The sequence below is a fragment of the Silene latifolia genome, chromosome 10, assembly GCF_048544455.1.
Source record: "Silene latifolia isolate original U9 population chromosome 10, ASM4854445v1, whole genome shotgun sequence".
NCBI classification, from domain to species: domain Eukaryota; kingdom Viridiplantae; phylum Streptophyta; class Magnoliopsida; order Caryophyllales; family Caryophyllaceae; genus Silene; species Silene latifolia.
In genome coordinates, this window is record NC_133535.1 from 96,444,675 (window position 1) to 96,467,713 (window position 23,039).

At 34.5% G+C, this 23,039-nt stretch overlaps 1 protein-coding gene across 3 annotated transcripts in view; it reads left to right on the forward strand.

Moving 5' to 3' along the window:
* The window catches only part of LOC141605769 (GCN5-related N-acetyltransferase 6, chloroplastic-like), a 37,309-nt gene extending 14,630 nt beyond the window's left edge, over positions 1 to 22,679 (forward strand). The window contains exons 4-9 of one of the 3 annotated variants that reach the window (XM_074424659.1): positions 15,697 to 15,733; positions 15,846 to 15,911; positions 16,157 to 16,261; positions 16,423 to 16,573; positions 22,082 to 22,158; positions 22,455 to 22,679. In XM_074424659.1, the coding sequence (XP_074280760.1) occupies positions 15,697 to 15,733; positions 15,846 to 15,911; positions 16,157 to 16,261; positions 16,423 to 16,573; positions 22,082 to 22,158; positions 22,455 to 22,526 (508 nt within the window). In that variant the 3' untranslated portion in view covers positions 22,527 to 22,679. The remainder of the gene's footprint in view (positions 1 to 15,696; positions 15,734 to 15,845; positions 15,912 to 16,156; positions 16,262 to 16,422; positions 16,574 to 22,081; positions 22,159 to 22,454) is intronic. The other 2 variants (XM_074424661.1, XM_074424660.1) reach the window with 2 other exon arrangements.
* Positions 22,680 to 23,039: the final 360 nt, after the last annotated feature.

Below are 23,039 nucleotides of genomic sequence, written 5' to 3' on the forward strand. Positions count from 1 at the left end.
ATAATAACCAATAATCTTCAATTACCCAATAATAAACTTGAATAATAAACTTGAACAATAATTAAAGAGAGATTAATGTGTAATTTGTGGAAAGATTAAAGAGTAATCTATTCTAATCTACTCCTAATCTAATCTAAAGAAGGATTTTCTACTCTAAAAACTTGTGTAATCAAACTTCATGGTTTGATTATTACAAATGGGGTATTTATAGTGAAAATTAGGGAGGATGCATTAGGGTTAACTAAGGGCTAAACTAGTAATTACACTTTTTAAGTTGAGCAAGGAGACTCCGGTATTTTCTGAGAGAAGGGCTTCTCTTTTCGTAGCTTGAAGAAGACAATCCGTGCTGTGAAGAAATCCGGGCGGAATAAGGTCGGGACGGACGGATTTGGGCGGTGGAATCCGAGCGGATTAAGGTGAATCCGGGCGGATTCTGAAAATGCAATCCGAGCGGATTTGGGAGAATCCGGGCGGATTTGGGAGATGCAATCCGGGCGGATTTGGGAGAATCCGCTCGGATTGTGGTTCACGTAGCAAGGAAAAGTTTCCTGTCCAGGAATCCGCTCATCCCGAGCGAAATATGGGCGTCCTGGGCTTCAACCCGAGCGGGTTGAATTTGACCCGAGCGGGTTGAGCTGTATCTTGAGCTCGGATTGTAAAACGGACGTTATTTCCTCATCCGGACTCCTATTGGAGTGATTCAAAAGCCTAGATCACTTGATTTTTCGATGCCGTTCCATCTAGCATATTTTCAGAGCCAAAGGAGCAACCCTTGGTTCGGTTTTTGAGCGATTTCTTCTTGTAATGCCTTCCCTCTCGTCATTCTTACTTTTAACCCTTTGATCCTTCTACATACACTTTATTCCTACATCTTTGGTCATCATTCTTGCCTCCTCTTCATACTAGTCCATCTAATATCATCAATAAGCTTCCAAATATGCACGAAAGACGAGAATTTCCGCCTTATTATCTCCTTTTCTACAAAACATGTGAAATGCGATAGAAAAGCAAATAGGAAGGTTTTGACGGATAAAATGGCCATGAAATGCTATAATAGTATGCAAAATAGGCTCAATTAGGGGACTAAATGTGCGCTAATTATGGTCACATCAGAAATTCCCTGAGAGAATTTTCTTCAAAGATGAGAAAGGGACTGAAAATTGTGTGCTAGTTGAATATGAATGGAAACCTGATTTGTGTACTCTGTGCAAAGGAATAGGCCACACTCATGAAATTTGTAAGAAGAAGCAAGAACCAATGCCTATCCCTAAGAAGAGACAAGAGTGGAAACCTGTCACTAAACCTGGGGCACCAGTTAGGGCACCTACTGGTCCTGTAGTAGTTCCCGTCCTTCCTGTGAGAGAGCATCCTAGTGTACCTGTAACAAGTCATACAGTTGTGCCTGAACCTCCTTCTACTCTCTCCCCCATTACAGTGGTCACCCAACAGATAAGACAAGAACACCAAATTGCTTCTACTTCATCCCAGGAGGCTCCTATGTCTCCTACTTATGCTGAGGTCCTGAATAGTCCAACAAAAAATTTGGAAGGGAGACTGGATAGGCCACCTGAGTGTATTAATGGATAACATTGGTAGTTGGAATGCGAGGGGTATGAATAAGCTTACTAAGCAATTAGAAATAAAGAGGTTCCTCTATCAGAATAATGTAGGCTTATTTGGATTGGTTGAGCATAAAATAAAGGATCTTGATTGCACTAGGGTTTTAAATAATCTTGGTCAGCACTGGAGTGGGGTTAGCAACATTCAGTGTCATCCAGGAGGTAGGATTTTGCTCATTTGGATTGAACAATGTTTCAATGTTACTATTATGGCAATGTCTGATCAGCTCATCTCTGCCAAAATTAAGGAAGTTGCAAGTGGTAATGGATTTATGTTTACAGTGGTTTATGGTTCGAATGATGAGGAGGAAAGACTTAACTTATGGAATGATCTCAAACATATTAAGGATACTTGGGCTGGGCCTTGGTGCATCTGTGGAGATTTTAATAATCTCCTTGATTTTAATGAACGATTGGGTAAGCCTGTTCATTGGAATGATATCACTGAGTTTAGGGACTGTGTGGATCATTGTGAGGTGGTTGACATCAAAGCTCAAGGTGCTTTTTTCACGTGGAACAACAAGCAAGAATCTGGCTCAAGAGTTTACTCTAGACTAGACAGGTTCATGATTAATGGAGACTGGATGCAGTTATACCCTAAGTCTTATGCTTATTTTTTGCCTGAAGGGCTTTTTGACCACAGTCCTTGTTTGTGTTATAGAAGAACTGTTAGAGAAAGAAGACCTCATTTTAGATACTTTAACATGTGGGGTCAGGATCCTCATTTTAAAGATCTTGTAAAGCACTATTGGAGTAAGAAGATTTCTGGTTCCTGGATGTACTAAGTTGTTACTAAATCAAGAAATCTGAAACAACCTTTGAGGGAACTTAATAGGAACAAATTTTCTGATATTGAGAAGGCTGTTGGGGTTGCTAAACTTAATCTTGACAATCTTCAATGCCAACTCCAAGGGGATCCCTCTAATACCAGCTTGATGAATGCTGAAGCTACTGCTGCTGCAACTTATAGGGGTCTGGCTAAAGCTCACTTTAGTTTTCTCAGTCAAAAGGCTAAAGTGGACTGGGTTAGTGATGGTGATGAAAACTCTAGGTACTTCCACAATCAAATTAGAGCTAGACAGATTCAAAACAAAATCCTGCAAATCAAAGATATGAATGGTACTCTGCATTCTGACCCTAATACTACTACGTTGACCCTCATTCCCAAAGTTAAAAATCCTACCTCTGTCCTTGAATATAGACCCATTGCTTGCTGCAATACCTTATATAAATGCATTGCCAAAATTCTTTGTGCTAGATTAAGTGAGGTTTTGCCTACTATTGTTAATAGGAGTCAAGGAGGATTCATAAGGGGAAGGAATATTGTTGAGAATGTACTCATTTGTCAGGACCTTATCAGACTGTATAATAGGAAAGCTGCATCGCCTAGGTGTCTCATCAAAATTGATCTTAGGAAAGCTTATGACACTGTTGAGGGGGATTTCTTACATCAAATGCTCATGGCCTTGAAATTCCCTCCTGCCTTCATTCATCTCATAATGACTTGTGTTTCTACTCCTTCTTATACCCTTAATGTCAATGGAAACTCATTTGGTTTTTTTCAGGGTAAAAGAGGCTTAAGACAGGGAGACCCTTTGTCCCCTTTACTTTTTACTCTATGTATGGAGTATTTATCCAGAATTCTCTCTGTTGTGGCACATTAAGCTACTTTCAGATTTCATCCTATGTGTGGTAGCCTGAAGCTTAATCACCTCTTATTTGCGGATGACCTCCTTTAGTTTTGCAAAGGAACAACTCCTTCTATAATGTGGTTACTTAGGGGGTTCTCTACTTTCTCCTCTGCTTCTGGATTGTGCTTGAATCGAGATAAGACTAATATTTATTTTAGTGGGGTTAAGAGAGATCTTATTGATGAGATTGTTGCTATTTCTGGTTTCAAAGTTGGCTCTCTGCCATTTAAGTACTTGGGTATTCCTATCTCATCTAAGAAGATTTCTAAATATGATGCTCACATTCTCATTGAAAGGATTGTTAGTAGGTTAGGTCCTTAGGAGCTAGACAGCTCTCTTATGCTGGTAGAATGGTTCTTGTCCAGTCAGTTTTATCCACTATGCATTCCTATTGGGCATCAATTTTTCTTCTCCCTTCTGGTGTCATGAGCAAAGTTGAAGCTAATTGTAGGAACTTTCTTTGGGGAGGAAAGGATGCTTACCTCAGAGCTCCTAATATAGCCTGGGCTAAATGTTGTACTCCAAAAGAGGAAGGGGGTTTGGGCCTTAAAAATGCTAAGATTTGGAATAGAGCTATTCTTGGAAAATATACTAGTTGGTTAGCTACTAAGAAGGACCACCTTTGGGTAAAATGGGTTAATCATGTCTATATGAAGGGGTGTGCGTGGACTGACTATTCTGCTCCTTTAGATTGCAGTTGGACTTGGAAGAAGATTATTCAGGTTAAGGATATCTTCAAGGCTGGTTACCATAACAACAGTTGGATCAACAATGCCTCTGGCTATTCTATTGCTGCTGGTTACAATTAGTTAAGAACTTCACATCCTAAGGTCCCTTGGCGTTTCATTTGTTGGAACCCCCTCAATGTTCCTAGAACTAATTTTATCTATTGGGCTTCACTCCATAAAAAGCTCCTTACTCGTGATAGACTGGTCCATATGGGTATATGCAGTGACATCACTTGCTGTTTATGTGCTACTGTCCCTGAAACTCATGAGCATATTTTCCAAGACTGTGACTTTACCAGGAGATGTATGACACTGCTGCAGCAGAAGATCCAGGTTTCTTTCCCTACAGATGATATTATCAGATGGTTTTCTGCTGGGAGGTGTAAGAGCTCTTTAAAAAAATTATTTGCAGGAGCATGTTATGTTGGTACCATTTATGCAATTTGGATGGCTAGGAACCGTGCTAGGATTCATCAATCAATAATTCATCCCAAAGCTCTAGTTCATCAAGTATGGAAAGAGGTACTTGAGAGATGGAAGAGAAGAAATAGGAATCCATTGAGACCACTGGATACCTAGTGGCTGATCAACATGACGATGTAAATTTCATTATGTTTTTCCTTGGTTTTTTGAGTTGAGCTTGTAATTGGAACATTATATACCTATTTTTTGATTAATATATACTTACCCTTCACCAAAAAAAAAATTTGATAACTTATACCTTGAATAAGTCACCTTTTCAAATCTTATAGCTAACATACTTTCTTTAAAATCTAATATCTAAAATAACATTTTCTTCCAAACTTGATACCAAATCTGAAAAAAAAACCTTGAATTAACAATCTTACCCTTACTAATTAAACATTGTCATCCTTTGCCTCACCTATTAACACACACATCCACGATTACCGCCACTAAAAACCATCAAATTAGTAAGGGCAAAATCGTTAATTTAGGGATTTTTTTTAAGATTTGGTATAAAGTTTGGAAGAAAATGTTATTTTAGGTATAAGATTTTAAAGAAAATTATCTTAGGTATAAGATTTGAAAAAGGAGTAAAGCCTAAGACAAAGACCTGAACTATGGCATTTTTTTCCATTAAGGACTTAAACTATGCGAGTTTACAGTTAAGGACCTACAATTTAACGCCGTCAAAGATTCATAGCTAAAAGCTTATCTTGCGTTGAAAAACAAGTGGGTCCCATACTAAAGACCTTTTTTTTATTGTTAGATTTTTATAACACAAATTAGAAAATTTAAAAAATTGGGGTTCGTTATTTAACTATTTAATTATTTATATTCATATGAATATAAATGATTAATATAAATATAAATAATTAAATTATATTCATGTAAATATAAATAATTAAATAACCAACACATATCGTCACTATCGGGGGTGTAAAGTTTGTAAACGAGCAGATTTGAACTCGAGTTCGGATGGGCTCGGGTTCGGCTCGAATTTTTTAGCTAGCTCGAAGCTGGTCGAGTCTAAAAAATTAAGGATCAAGCTCGGCTCGGAAAAAGCTCGAGCTCGGCTCGAGTTCGAATCGTGCTTGTTTTCTCATTATATTATTTTACTTTCTCACCTTTTGAATATAACTAAATATAAATATTTTTAAAAAACCAAATAAGATTATAAAATACTAAAAAAATGTTATATTATAATATACATATAAATGTCTAAATAACATATAATTTGAAATAAAATTAATATTATAGTTGAAAAATTATACAAAAAAAAAATAAACAAGCCTAAATGGGTTTCCGAGTCGAGTCTTGTGAGCTCAAGCTCTGCTCGTATGCTCGTATTTAGCCGAGCTTGGCTCAAGCTCGACCTTGATTTGACTGAGCGCTAGTCAAGCTTGGATCGAGTCGATTCTAAAAGCTAAACGAATCGGCTTATATCATTGATAGCCGTAATCATTATTCGTTAAGCGACTAAAAGAAGTTAAGACATTTAAAAGATAAACGAAAAAAATAACGTTTTAAATCATAATCAACAGGTAAGGTGACAATTGAATATTGTGGACCCTACGTGTTTTTCCTTTGCAAATTTAGCTCTTGTGAAGAAGTGTGACGGCGTTACCTACAATTCCTTAACTGTAAACAAAAATAGTTGGAGTCCTTAACTGTAAAAAATTGTATAGTATAGGTCCTTATCATAGGCTTTACTCTTTGAAAAAGTGAGTTATTCAAGTTATAAGTTATCAAATTACCTTAAAATTAAAGATACTCACAAGTGGGTTCCAAGCTTGTAATATCGGCTGGGCCTAGCAAGCAGTAACAATCTTTGTATCAGAAAGATAACGACGTTAGTTTCGAGTTTTTTAACTGTAAAAATTAAATGTTGAGGTCCTTAACTGGAGAAAATTGGAAAGTTGGGGTCCTTATCTTACCCTTAACTCGTTACTACCTATTATGAGAGACGTCCCTCACTAACATTAATGAGAGACCGTCTGTAATACATATACTCCCTCCAATTCACAATAAACCTCCCATTTCAGTTTGGCACAAAAATTAAGGAAACACACTACCCCACCATATAATTAAATTTGGACCACACAAATACACTACCCCACCATACAATTAAATTTGGACCATACAAACACTTACCAAAAAAGGAAATATGGAAGTTATTGTGAATAACCGAAAAAGGAAATAGGGAGGTTTATTGTGAATTGGAGGGAGTATTTACAATTTAGGAAATTTGAAAAAATTAATGAAAAAATTAGGATTAACCTATGGCTAAACCATTTATTATCATGTGCCTATTGGGCACATTTTAGAAATACCCATTTATAATATACGAGTATTGTTCTATATTATTTTATGATATATCTTGAAATTATGATGAGATGTAAAATTTATCAACAGATTATGAAACACGCTCACTACTCCTCCTATTAATATTATTACTTTCACGACATCCCTTGTTAATGCTATTACATTCACTACTTTTTCGGTTGCTATTGTTTCTTTGACTACTTCCGCTATTTTACGGTTAAATTCACTCTTCCCGTTAATTTGATCAAACTCATATATTTAATTAAATTAAATATTTCCCCTTAAATCAAATTGTTAGCTAATATTTCATACTTGTTTCGTTGTTCCTACTGTTACTTTTATTACATTTGTTGTCACTATTGTTACTTTCACTACTCCCGCTATCTTTATTTTTTCGTTCACTACTCACGCATTTATTATTATAAATTTCACTACTCTCATTCTTGCTACTATGACTTTCACTAATCGGATGTTATTATTGCTACTTTTACCACTCAGATGGGTGATGACTATCATATTTACTATATCAAGTGTTGCTGCCACTATTTTTACTATTAAAAGAGTTATTTTTGCTACTTACAGAATAAATATATCAAATATTTTCATTAAATATTTCCGTTATTTAATTTTATCAAATTAAATTTTATATTAGTTGATTATCTAATCGTATTGGAGTTATATATATTTAAATAAATATGAAATATTAGATTAAAATATTATTTAAGAGCAATCATTATTATACACATTAAAGTACAAATCTAAGCAAATATGGCATATCGTATCTGTTGGGAATTTTGATTTTATTTATACCATGGTTTCCAAAACGACCCATTTTATTATATTTGTATGTTAGACAATTAAATTCTTTATACATCTAAACTATATAGTATTTGAATTTTTATAAATTTATGTAATTACATTGAAGTCTCTTGGATTTTGGTTTATATATAGTATTAGGGAAGGTTAAGTATATAATCATCAAAAATGTTTAGGTACATCACTTCATAAACCAAGGGATTACATTTAAAGAATAAAAGAATAAAATAAAATGTTTAGGTATATAGTATTAGATTTGAAATAATATCACACTTACCAATTTTAGGAGATTATTGTACTACTTTATAGATATATTATATAGTCTCCTATTATTTTTATTATTATAAATAATAAAACACGAACGAAATTTATGTTGCCCTACAGGTGGGCGTTTAACCTATTATACCCATATATAAGATCTTCATAATGATATTTATGTTGCCATATGGGTGGGCGTTTAACCTATTGGTAACTGGAAGTTCCACATGAATCCATTTCCCTCCTAGCAACCAAACAATGCAACTTTTATGTAATTTACACAAATTAGCAAGTCATGTTAATTCATTTGGTGCTACTCTCATGTGAATTTCATCTTTTTACATCATTCCATAGACGCCTTCATGGAAGTGCCCTTGAAGAAGAACTACTCCATCGATATTGCCTTAGAATAGAAAGAAGTGGGTGAGAATAAGTTAATAGCATGATTATCTTTACAAAATTGTGAAACGGAAAGCAATTTACGAGAAATAGTAGATACAACTAAGACATTATTAAAAACAAGAGAGTGTGGAAGAGTTGAGATAAAGAATGAACCGAGATGGGTTATTGGGAAGGACGAGTCATCACCAATGACTAGGTCATCGGGTCCTTTATATGGTGTGTGAAGAGATAGATTACTAAGCTCGTTTGTGATATGGTGTGACGCGACACTACCAATTAAATAAAATGAAGTAGGGATGTCAATGACGGTGGCAGTGTGTACATAGGGACGGTTGCGCTTGCTTGTGGGGGGTGGAGGGTTGACGACGTTGGGATAAAGGCGCTTGGAGTCAAGACAATTATCAGTGACATGTCCAACTTCCTTACAATTGTGGCCTTACCCTTGAAGGGTTTGTGATTAAAGGTGTTGGGCCGGGACATACGTGTAACACCCCCATACACCAAGATGTCTTACCAAGGCCACCAAAATGCATGGAACTACTACCATCTCGGTTACCCGAGGCAATGTATATCAAATAGACCATTAAGAAACATACTTAAATAAATAAATGAGTTTAAGTGATTACAAATCCAAACCAAAACTGTAAAGTAAATACAAATGTTCCAAAACTCAACCAACTGAAAAGAAAACTAGTTCATAACACAGCGGAAGACTCTAATGACAAGTGATGACTCCTTCCCAGCTATCCCTCGCGCTAGCCATCTCATACCTGTTCAATAACTTCTCACCATCCCCGAATGGATCACCACAGTTTTCAAAACATTTAAACGGGGCCAGTTACTGATTATACAAAACACAATACAAAAGATACAATACACACAAGTTCCCCAAACTCCGTCACAACTCCACACACCTGACTACACACTAACATGTGTAGTCCTGCTCTACGCCGCCAGTGGGGGAGCGCAGCCGTACCCATCAAATCCCCGCTCATCTATTCCGAGCGATAACCCATGTTCCTTAATGTGCACATCCCCTCCTGTGGCGGGTTCCACATAGGGCGAATCAAGGGCGTGAAGCCACTCCCGCAAGTGACTCCACTCAGCAGAGGACACGCCTCGAGAACCAAAGACAATTACACAACCAATTATACAACAACAACGCCAACACAAAGCCAACATGTTATAGATCAACAATGAACATAACCAGGGGCGGACCAATATTCAATAATGGTGTAGCATTTGCTACACCAAAGAAAAAAATTGCGGGAGAGTTTTCTGATTTGCCACACCATTAATTTCCTTATTCATTAAAGCCTTAAAGATGTATCTTCCCAATGTAATTATTCATATATAGATTTTTTAAATATTCACAAGTCTCTTTATTTTCTTAAATATTGATAAGTAATAAATAGATATAAATATAATTATAATTGCAAATGCAATAAATGCAGATAAATTAGAAACCTAGAATTAGAGAGGCATTTTCTTTCATCCTTAAAATGCAAATACGTTAACCCATTATCTTTGATGTTGAGCGAACACAAATTTTATATAAGACATCCAAAATGCAAAGATTATTCTAGTGTTTAAATAAAAATTATATGGAGTGAATAAGTTTATGTATACAAATAGGGCTATTTATTTTAACAGTGCTTTTTTTACATGATAGAGTTTGCACACGTAAAAAAATTGTCATTTCAAGATAATATGGGTTATTAATGTGTACCCTTAGGGCACACGTTAGAAAAACCCTAATTATATAGACATATAGTGAGACAAATGAGTTATATTTATATACTAATGGAAGAAAAAATTAGTAAAAATATATAATTGAACCCTTGAAAATGGTAAATATACCAAAAAATGAAAGCTAAAATACTTGTAAAAAGTGAAAAGTGAAAGATAAAAAGGGTAATTTTGTGCGATTAGAAGCTCATACGGAATACTTATATTTTTGTGCTAAACTATAACGGATGAGGTCAAAATTTCGAAGTTACAAAAGGTTAGCGAAACGTTCACAACGTGTGATAAACTAATTTTTACATGTGGTGTTAAGAGGTAGACGATGTCATAATATTTTTTTTTTGTGAAGAAGTGTAATAATTCTTGCTACACCATACGAAATATCCTCGGTTCGCCCCTGAACACAACCATCACCAACAATTTTGTAATCAATAACCGAGTAGGGAAACCCTACTTGGAAAAGCAAATCACCACGATCATCACAAAGCAGCTATTCAAAGTTGCTCCTCTACGAAACCACCTCCTATAATCATATAACCATACAATCACTATCTAAAACAACATCATACTCCCCAAAACCCCCAAATTACCCAATTAGGGTTTTAAACAAAATCAATGAAAAGGTATAAAAACTATACAAGGATCTTACCCACGACACGACGAACTCAACGGCGTAAAGAACACGACGATCCGACAACCTTAGCCTTTGGGATTTGATAGAAACGCGAAGATGAAAGTAACGTAACTTGTTTTCTCTCTTAAATAGTTTTTAGAAAAGATAAAAGTTATGAAGAAACTGACGAAAAGCTTTAAATATCAATCACGTATTGCTAACAAAACACGGCTAAAATATTCCGCATAACCGACTTACTCGATCGAGTAAGTCACTTACTCGATCGAGTGACCCTTACTCGATCGAGTACCCATTAGACAATGTACTGTTTTGTAACCAATCTCACTTACTCGACAGAGTAAGCCCCACTTTATAGAGTACCAATAAGCATAGAAAACCGTAGTATTACAATACGGGTTTGAATGTTGGGTTGATAGGTGGATCGGTTTTAGGTAGTTGGCTAGTAATGGCGAAGAGGGTTGCTGTAGGAATACTTTCGTGTAGTTGAAGCATTGACAAAGGGCTAGAATAAGGTAGTCGTATGTTGGTTTTTGATTGTAGGTTCATGTTGTATAAGCTTTTCATAAAAGGCTTTAAATGAGATTGGGGTGTATCAGGCTTTAACAACATCATCGACGGGTTTGTGTATGTTATAGTCAGAGTCGTTAATGATTTGGGAGGTTATATTCTCGGTATCCATGGGTTTGCCGAGTTGTGCTAATTGATGAGTGCAAGACTTGATCGATAGTATATGGTTGATGGTTGCTTTGTAACCATTTGAAGCGTTTTTTAGTTAATTTTTGATTTGGAGGATATGCCTTCGAGATGGATGACATAGTTATGGGCTAATGTTAGCCAAGGATCATGAGAGGTGTTGAAACCTAAGATTAGGGGAGCTAAGATTTCGTGGAGTATGCCCGTAAATGCACCAAGTATTAGTTTGTCTTGACGGAACCCTGTGTTGTACGCTGGATTAGGTACGGGTTCAGAAGTTGGTCTGACATCAATATATTTGAGTGTGATGGTTCGAGGAGGGGGAGTGTTGGTTCCATCGAGGTAGGCAAACAATCCAGAGTCGTGGAGAAGACGAGTTATTTTGAATCGCCATGAACGATAGGTGGTTGGTGTGAGTTGGGTGCAGTTTGGGAAATTAATGGAGAGGAGGGGTTTGGAGGGTTCATCGATTTTGGGGTTGAAGTTGTTGTTATTGGACCCCATGGGTGTACCAAAGGGTGAAGAAGTAGCGAAGACCAAAAGTAGTATAAGGATCGATATAAATCCTGATACCATGTAAAGAATGTAAGTTTTTATATATATAATACTATGCGTTTATAAGGATACTTGTACTAATTTACACGTGCAATTCATTCACATACCTAAGTCTAACAATCGGCAAGATAAGCTCCATGATTTAAGGAGTAATTAAAGGTAGCTAATTATACAAAATATACATTCCTAAGAACAAAAGATCATGCTTGATTTGTGAAAAACATTGTTTAAGTATCTTTAACATTTGAATGTGTATCATTGACACTTCTCAAATTAAGAAGATGGAGAATAAAGTATAAAATATGAGAAAGAAAAATGGGTTTAACTTGATTAATAAGTAGGACATTAGATTGATCAAGGAAATTTGGGGGTTTTAATTGCTAAATCAACTTTGGAATTTAGTCAAGGTTCAAAGTTAATGAAAAAAGTGTATTTGGCGGGTATGTAGAGGGTATGTTGGTCACTTTACATTATATTTGGTCTGAGTCCCTCTTAGATACCAATTGGTAAAACAAAGTTTTATAGATGGTAGTAAGTTTTGAATTTTTTATTATTATAGGTATTAAGTTGTAAAAAGTTTTATATAACAGGTACTTAGTGAAAAAATTTACCTAAATAATTTAAAATTATTATGTTTTAAAAATATCTATATTGTTATAGAATAAGAAAGAATAGAAACTATAAGAGAGAATTCAAGGAAAATAGATTGAGATAGGGAAGAGAGTTTCTTATTATTCATCTCATATGGGGTATATATAGTTCATCGGAACAGTGAATTATAAACCTAGTTATATACAATGACTATAATGGGTACAACTGTACAAGCCCAAATGGACATCCTTATACTAACTAATATTTTATAACACTCTCCCTTGGATCTACATTATTGAAAAACATGCCTCGTTAAAACCTTACTAAACAAAACCCCGTTGGGAAAACACTAGTAAGGAAAGAGTACAATATTCTTCTAACATGCAAACTAATAAGCTATCTCATTAAAACCTTTCTATGAAAAATCCAGTGAGACAAACCTTTAATATGATAAAAACTATTTCCAAGAATCAAGATAGATTGCAATCATTTACATAACCACCTTACAATGCAATTTCTCATATCATATATTAATGAGATTCATTAGTGGGCATTATTGTAAGATTTTATAAGGTATCTGGGGAATATTGTATAATGCAATTGATTATTTGCTGAATAAAAATGGTCAACTAAGAAGATCAACTTGTTTACATAATAAGAATAAAATTTAAAATTGTGAATTTTAATGGCACAAAGTACTCATATTTGTGTTATGCGACTTTTAAGCCACTGAAGACAATAACAATTCGTACAATTGAACTTACAAGGTCTTTTCAACCTTGAGCACTGTTATGCGATTTCAATATTTAGATCTTTTAAGTATTGATCACACATAATTTTAGTGTAGATACTTGCGTGTAAATAAAATGTATATGATATATTCAAAAGAGTTTCAGTACATTACTGTTTGTATAAACTTTAGACTTATGGAAAAAAGAGTATAATAAGGACCCTTATAGCCTCAAGTTTACATCAAAAGTTTTCTACTTGTATTTTTAAGCATTTGTTGATCATATATGCTTTTGCTATTTGTTTGCACTTAATTGCAATTCTCCATATACAAAGTTGGCTATGTCTCAATATATGTGCAATTGTGCACTTAAATGCCAATGCCAAACTTATTGGATGCTAAATATTATATGACATGTGCTCAAAATAATTAATTTTTATTTTCCCAAATATATGAATTTGATATAGCCGTATAGGACACTTCTAGTGTCTCATGTTAATTGGCAAGACTGATTAATATCCCTTTGGGAAATATGACGATGTTATTCTTTTTGAGTAACCATTAGTTTGTCGTCTTAATGGTGTTAACAATTACTTCATATGATGAGTAATTTAAGACTTAAGAAGTTGGAGAATTTGATTTTTCATTGGGGCAATGAAAAATAAATAATATGGATAAGATTACTCCATAAATACACTAGCCTTTCATTCAAATATAGAAGACTAGCTCACACAAAAGTGACAAGTGACCGCCTTACACTGAATTGATAGGAAGCCGTCTCACATTAAATTGATAGGAGATGGATTAAATTGATAAGGACTCTTCTCACATTAAAATGATAGGAGAAAGTCTCATATTATATTGATAGGAGACTGTCTTACTTTATGCTGATAGGAGAGTGTTTTCACATTATACAAATAAAGATTTGTCTCTTGCTATATAGATCGGAGAACATTAACTGAAATGAAAATGATAGTTGAAGGTCTCACATAATATTGATAAGAGACTAATTTACATTAATTTGATAGTAGATCGTCTCATATTAAATTGATAGGAGATCGTTTCGCATATTAACAACATTAGATTGTCTCACATTAAATTGATAGAAGATCGTCTTAAATTATAATGACAACCGGGTCTCATGTTAAATAAGTATGAGATCGTCTAAAATTAATTAGATAGGAGCTCATCTCAATTAAATAGATATGAGATCGTCTCGAATTAAATAGATATAGGAGACCCTCTCAATTAAATAGATATGAAATCGTCTCATATTAAGTGGATAGGAGTCTGTCTTAAATTATAATGCCAGGAGATTATCTCACATTAAATAGATAGGAGATCGTCTCACGTTAAATCGATATAAGACCGTCTCACTTTAATTAGATAAGAGCTCGTCTCAATTAAAAAGATATGAAATCGTTTCGAATTAAATAGATAATAAATCTTCCCCATTAAATTAATATGACACAATTTATAAGAGACCTAACCAAATAAATCACCAAAAAATTACTATATTCATAGGCTTACGACATTAATATAGAACGAAGGAAATATGACCGGCGACATAAAAAGCATTTTATCAATTGCCAATTCCCATTTGCACTCCCTTTTTCTTTTCTTTGCTAATGGATTTTAACGTGTTCGTACTTCTATTGTGCTGTTGGATTTAGTTGTAATTGGCCAAGTCAATCACTTGAGCGTGAGAAACACAATAATATTACTCCAATACATTACACATGTACGAATAAGTTATGAATATTAATCATCATTCAACGAGTAATAAAGCATATGAACCTAAGTCAAATAATCAAAATCAAGTAAAGAAGTATGCTACTTACAACGCTTATTGTAGTAAAAACATTATATAATACATATGAATCTTAAGGAATTTAACCTAATTGATTGGTATATCATATTTGTACAAACGTATCTGCTAATTAGTGGTAGGATAAATTGATCAATGACTGAATCTTTAAGATTGCCTACTCAATCAGTTAGAGTTTCATGCTGATAACGTGCTATAGAATAAGAAAGAGAAGAAACTATAAGAGATAATTCAAGGAAAATAGATTGAGAGAGAGAGAAGAGAGAGTTTCTTGACATATTAATCTCATATGGGGTATATATATATATAGTACATCGATAAAGTGAATTATAATCCCAGTTACATATACAATGACTATAATGGGTACAACTGTACAAGCCCAAATGGATATCCATATACTAACTAATCTTTCATAACATATATAAATGTTGTTAAAGTTTAATTTATTCTTATGACAATGAGAATTAATTTCATTCACATTTCAGCAGAAGTTAATTGCTTATATATGTCGATTACTCAGAGAACTTCTTTAGTTCTGTACAACTTTGTAATTATTTTTATGTGAGTAATATAACTATTTGCAAGAAGTAAACGTATATATTTGCTTTCATGAACTAGGTATGTTGAAAGTTACAAAAGACAATTTGCAGAGCAGGTAAATATATGAATCAAGCATTCTTTGAAAAAGAATCTTCATCTGTTTAAAAATTTGGAGCATCATATTTGATATCTACATACTAATGAATGTCAACATCGATTCAATTCAGGAATTCAATGCTCTAAAAAGAAAAAGTCAAGGACATAACGGCCAAAAGAGTGCTTGCATTGTTGCAGTAAGTATTTCTTTACATGTACACTAACGTAATGGTTATGTTTTCTATTATAAAAATCATATGTTGATATGTTAGCTATATCTCATGGCACAATGAGAAGACCCCTATTGTCTAAAATATTATTGGTTAAAACAAAACATCATAAGTATCTGCTACTTTAATATACATTTACATATAGAGAAGTATGGTCATGGAGTCCTCAAAATTATTCATGTACCGGTCATTTGTAATAATGTGTTTTGTAGGTTAAAAAGGAAGATAAGAATGTGAAACGTACAATAATCAAGAGTGTGGTGGGAACATTGGATTTAAGTACCAAATATTTGTTGCAAGACGAATCCTTCCCCCGGGTAAACATTTAGGATCGAATTAATCATTTGTAAGACTATTATATACATAAAACATAATTATCATTATTATCATCATCGTCATCATCATCATTATCAAATGCGACACATATAGCAAGTAAATAGAAATAACAATCTTATTTAAGTTTAATTACGTGCTTCAGGAAAAAATTACATCTAAATTGAGCAACATTAAGAGAAAGGAAACAAGTAGATACTGGTATGTCTCCAATCTATGTGTTGCTAAATCAGCTCGTCGCAAGGGAATTGCCGTCAACATGTTGACATTTGCCTTTGAATCAGCAAAATTGAATGGTAAAATATTTACAACATAAAATTAGCAAATGATTTGACAACAAAGCTTCAATTAGACCATAGATACTAAAGATAAATTATAATTGTTGTATATCAAATTAATTAGTTTACTAGTTTTGGGATCATGAATATATTGAAATAGAGAAAATGAATAGAAATTATTTGCCAGTTAACTACCAAACAAAAGATTTCAACTAAATCTCATTTAATTTACAACTCCTAGAATAAAAAATAACCCTAGAGAGAGAAAATGGAGAGAGAAAATGCGTTGACTGCCGTCATCTTTCAATCGTTTACAGTATTTTTTGTTCTCTAATGGCTAAAAAGTCTACTAAGAAAGTATCAAATATACATAGTAGTAACTCAAAAACCAAAAATTCTTCTTCTAGGATCATTGCTGAAAAGAACAAAGTATTAGGGAGCCAGATGTGGATGAGGCTACAAAACATAAGAGTCTCCATGAAATTGAAGGCATCCCAGCATACACCATAAAGGATGATCTGGAGGAGAAAGTTGAAGGAAGTGAGCATGCGGTGTCTGACCATGAGGAGGATGAGGGCTGGTATCAGCAACATGGTAGGAAGGTGATGGAAATTCTAGAGGAGGAACCAATGCTCAAATTGACTAAAGAGGATGTCCAGGACGAACTGGTGTTCTTGCAGCAGGCTGTTTATGTGTCTGTGGTTGGTGCAAACCCTCCATGGCAGATTCTTGAGGGCTTCCTGAAATGCATCTGGAACAAATACACAATTGATAAGTTGTCATTCATGCCAAATGAGGTCTTTCTGGCCAGATTTCACACAGAATAAATGAAACAGGTTGTTCTTCAAAGTGGTCATTTTCTTTTTGATAATAAACCTTTAGTTATAAAGGAATGGCAACCAGATGTAGAATTGACCAAAGAAGAAATAAAGAGTGTACCTGCGTGGATTAGAATGCACAAACTACCCTTGAAGTTCTGGGGTATGAGCCTAAAAAAGATTGCAAATCTGGTAGGTACATATATTAAGAGTGATACAGCTACTGAACAGAAAACCAGATTAGAGTTTGCCAGGGCGATGGTTGAATTAAAATTGGGGCAATGTTTTTCAAATAAGGTCAAATTCATGGATGAGAAGCAAAAATTAGTAGAAATTGAGATTGAGTATGAATGGAAGCCAAGTCTTTGTACTAAATGCAAACAAATAGAGCATGAGACAAAAAACTATAGGAAAGACAAAGGCTTGTCAAAACAGATACCAGTCAAACAAATCTGGAGCCCAGTGCAACAACAAAAACCACAAATGCATAATCTAATGATTTAAAGGGAGGTATCTATTTTGGAAAGGACCCCAGAAACTAGGCCTACTATGGCTCATAGGGGCTCAGTGTCTCCAGTAAGTCTGGTAAGGCTTTCAAGACCACCTAGTACTGTACTAGAGTCTACTTGTGGTCAGAATTCTCCCACATATAAAGAAGATTTGAGTGCTACTACTTCTCCCATAGCTAGTCATGGTCTATCTGGTATTGATCCTCTAAACTTACATCCATGAATTTTGGTTTTTGGAATGTTAGGGGGATGAATATGGAGGGGAAGCGGTTTATCATTAATAAATTCATGCATAATAACAATGTTAGTTGTTTTGGTTTGTTAGAAACTAAAGTTAAATCTTGTAATTTAAATAAGGTTCAAAATAATATGTTTAAGAATTGGTGTGTCAGTACAAATAATTCTTATCATAGAGGTGGCAGGGTATGATTCCTATGAAAACCTCATATGGTGGACATTCACTTCATTGAATATGACCCTCAATATATTCATATGTATATCAAGGATTTGCTCCATCAAAGGCAGTTCTATCTGACTTTCATCTATGCTTTTAATGGAGAGAGGGAATCTCTTTAAAGAAATTTGAGAAGAATTGCTGGTCTCATATCTGGTCTTTGGGCTTTAGGTGGTGATTTCAACTATGTTTTGGCTGGGATTGAAATACTTGGGGACCTGTATCAAATGCTGAAGCAGACCCATTTAAAGATTGTTTGTCTGCTTGTGATCTCAGTGATATGCAAGCTATTGGGTCCTATTATACATGAAATAACAAGCAACTCCCTGAAATTAGGGTATATAGTAGGCTTGACATATTGCTAGTGAATCAGGAATGGTTAAGTACTTTCCCTAATTTCTATGCCAATTTCTTATGAGAAGGAATGTTTGATCATACTCCTTGCCTGGTGAGTGAGTCTCCTACACAAGGCAATAAGAAAAGATCTTTCAAATAATTTAATATTTGGAGTACTGCCCCTGGATTTTTGGAGTGTGTGAATACAAATTGGAAGAAACCATTGTATGGCACTAAAATGTATAGGGTTGTCAAGAAGTTAAAATTTTTGAAGCCTGTTCTGAAGAAGATAAACAGGGATCATTATTCAGATATTGAGAACTCAGCTGATATTGCTCATACCAAACTTATTATGCTGCAGAAAGAATTAATGAACAAACCAAATGACATGGATTTAATGAGGCAAGAATATGAGACTAGTCAGACCTCAAGAGTACTCCAAAAGGCTAAGATAAATTTTATAAGGCAAAAAGCAAAAGCTCATTGAATTCAAGAAGGAGATGTCAACTCAGCTTACTTTCATGGCGTGATCAAGGCAAGAAGAAATAAGCATTTCATAGCTCAGATAAAAAATCATAAAAATAATTTATGTTTAGATGAGAAGAGTATCCAACAGGCTTTTTTGGATTATTATGAAATGCTTTTGGGGTCTCAGGAAGAAGTTATCAAGTTGAATCATAGAGTTGTTCAGAAGGGCAATCTCTGTAATGCTACTCATGTTCAGACTTTATTGACTCCTGTCACTTGAAAGAAATAAAGATCTTTTTTCAGATACCAAATGATAAAGGACCAGGACCTGATGGATATTCAAGCAAATTTTTCAAAGACTCATGGGATATAGTGGGGGGAGACATAACTGAAGCTATTATGGAGTTTTTTGACACAGGTCAGTTACTTAAGCAATTGAATACAACTTTGGTTACATTAATCCCTAAAGTAACTAGGCCTGAATCTGTTCTTCAGTATAGACCCATAGCATGTTGTAATATCATTTACAAATGCATTTCTAAGCTTATTTGTAATAGGATAGCAGGAGTATTGCTCCTAACCAAGGGAGGTTTATATAGGGCAGGAGTATTATGGAAAATATCCTAATTTGCCAGGATTTAATAAAGCTATATAGTAGGAAGGCAGTGTCTCCTAGACGCTTACTAAAAATGGATCTGCAAAAAGCATATGACACAATAGAATAGGAATTTATGAGACAACTACTTAAAGCTATGAAGTTCCTCAAGCAGTTTAGGATTTGGATTAATCAGTGTGTTTCAACAGCCTCTTATTCTTTGAATCTGAATGGAGAGAGTTTTGGTTTCTTCAAAGGTCAGAAGGGACTGAGACAGGGAGATCCCTTATCCCCTCTGTTATTCACCATTTGCATGGACTACTTATCTAGACTCCTAATTTATACCACAGAGGACCCGAATTTCTGGTACCATTCTTTATGTAAGCCTCTAAGACTCACTTAATTGATGTTTGCAGATGACCTATTATTGTTCTACAAGGGGGATGCTAAGTCTATCATTATTATGCTGAGAACCTTTGCCACTTTTTCTAAGTCATCTGGGCTTAAAATGAGCAAAGGAAAATCCAATGCTTATTTTAATGGGGTCAAAGAAAATGTGAAAAATGAAATCCTTCAGAGGTCAGGTATGGTGAAGGGGAGACTACCATTCAAATACTTAGGAGTGCCAATCAAGAATACCATACTGAATGCCCAAGATTGCAGACCCCTTAATAGATAAAATTATATAAAAAATCAGGGGATTAGGAGCAAAGAAACTTTCATATGGAGGTAGATTGGTGTTGATCAGGGCAGTGCTCAAAACATTTCATAATTATTGGGTTACCATGTTTATTCTCCCAAGTGAGATCATCTCTCGTATTGAGAGCATATGCAGAAACTTCCTATGGGATGGGGGAGTAGATTACATGAGGCCCCCTCTTATAGCATGGGAGAAGATTTGTAAGCCCATGAAGGAAGGAGGTCTTAGACTAAAAAATGATGCACTTTGGAACAAATGAGCAGTAGGTAAGCTAGTATGGTGGATAGCTTCCAAGACAGATCATCTATGGGCCAAGTGGGCCAATCAAATTTATATAAAAAAATGTCTCTTGGCAAGGATATAATCCCACAACTGATGCTAGCTGGTATTGGAGGAAATTATGCAAAATAAAAGACACCCTATCAGACTACTACAACCAACATCAGTGGTCAACACAACGTGGTCAGGAATATACTATAGCCAAAGGGTATGAATGTCTCAGGGATAAGGGAGAAATTGTTCCCTGTCACAGTTTCGTCTGTTCAAAGTGGACCTTGCATAAGCATGCATTTATATTGTGGCCCTACCATCATAAGGGTATGAATACAAAAGCAAAATTAAAAGACTAGGTATTTGTGAAGAAGATACCTGTTATATATGTGGCAGGATCATTGAAACAATAGATCATCTTTTCTTTGACTTTGAATATAGCAGACGTCTTATAGACTGTATAAATCTATGGATTGAAGAAAGCTTACCTATACATGACATTCTGGGATGGCGGTTACGGATGGGAGGATCAAAGTTAAGGAAATAACTGACAAACTCCATTTTGAATGCATGCGTATATCAAGTGTGGTACCAGAGGAACACTTGTAATTTGAGAACAGGATCATGAGACCAGAGAAAGTGACGCAAAAATTGATTGAGGAAATGAAGGTAAAGTTTGCTAACTTCCGACATCAATCAACAACCGGGGATGGAAGATGGTGCATGTGATTGGATCAGATCGATGAAAATGAGGTTTGAAGGTGATGAAAGAGGAAAGGTGGAGAAGATGAATGACGTCTATTTTTGTTGTCCAAATATTAGGTTTTGTTGCCTTGTATTTTTTTGGGCTAGCTTTTGGGCCGTTTGTGGTTGGGTTGTTTAGGTCCTGTCCTAATTCAACCCAAAAACCGGTGTATATTTGATTTTCCGATCCTTAATATTTTTCTTACATTTTATCGAAAAATAAAACTAAATCTCATTTTTTTTATCACAGACCGAAATTACCTTTATGTGTTTTAATATACTCTGTATGAATAGGATGCATACATATGTTGCGCTATGTTTTAATTGATGAAAGTTTTTGTACCAATGAGCTAATGTTATCGACATACTAAATGGCCATATTATCATAGATAGTGTGTACGAAGTGTGTATATATAATAGGTAGTTCACATTATTTTAATGCACAATAATTTTTCTCAAAATTTATCTTACGTAATTTGAGTAATTGAGTAATTCCGAGTAATAGAAGGGATAATAATTTTAATGAGGCAATGAGTAACTTGATATTGAATCTTAATTGAATATCACGCTAATGTCATTTATTACTTCTTATCAGACATTATGGTCTAATATGCAATTTGCACATCTAACAGGAGTAGAAATGATATTTGTACATGTACATAGGAAGAACACACCAGCTCAATTACTATATCATAAACTGGGGTTTGAGGTATAAATTTTGAAATTTCTTACTTTCTTCCGTTATTTTTAAGATTAGTTTTTTTTTTTAATTCCAGGGTCGACTTTTCATTTAAGAATTGTATGTGGGCATGTTGGACAAGGAATCAGACATACATATTTTATCACATAAAATAAGGATAAAAAGAATTGTGAAAAACAAATATAAATAGAATACATAAACTATTTAGTGAGATATTAGGCTACAAAATACATGTTATTTTAGGCAGATTATCTAAAATTAAGAAAGAAAACCCATGAAATTGACATACATTATTACATCCTCAGATTGTAGATGAGGCTACCTCAAACTTGCAGCAGGAACAAATGTATTTACTTAGCATCAAGACATGGAACTAAATTAGAAAGATTTTGTGTTTTTCTTGACCGAATTTTAATACTTCGTATTTAATTGTAATGTGAAAAATAGGATTACAACACATCATTCTTTGACTATCTTATGTACATTTTACGTTTCAATACTTTGTAAAGTGAAAGAAGTGCACTTGTTAACTCCTTGGTTATTCATGTTGACATTTAATTCTTACAAATTACATATGATCGAAATATTCTTCGCATAATGTAGATATCCGGTATCTGCGTAATCCCAACAAACACTCGATGATTATCGGATTATAATATGTTTCGAAAATCGCTGTGTTTAATTGATAGTTTGTATGACAGTGTTTAGGAAAACTCAAAAAACGATTTCGAAAATGAAAAACATTCTAAAACATTTTGAAAATACCTAGAATGTTTTATGCATGGCACGACGTCGAAATGACACTAAATAGAGTCAAACCGACACCGGGCCCAAAACCGGCTCAAAATTCAAATCCCTACTCAACACGGGTCAAACCAAAGTTAAGCACA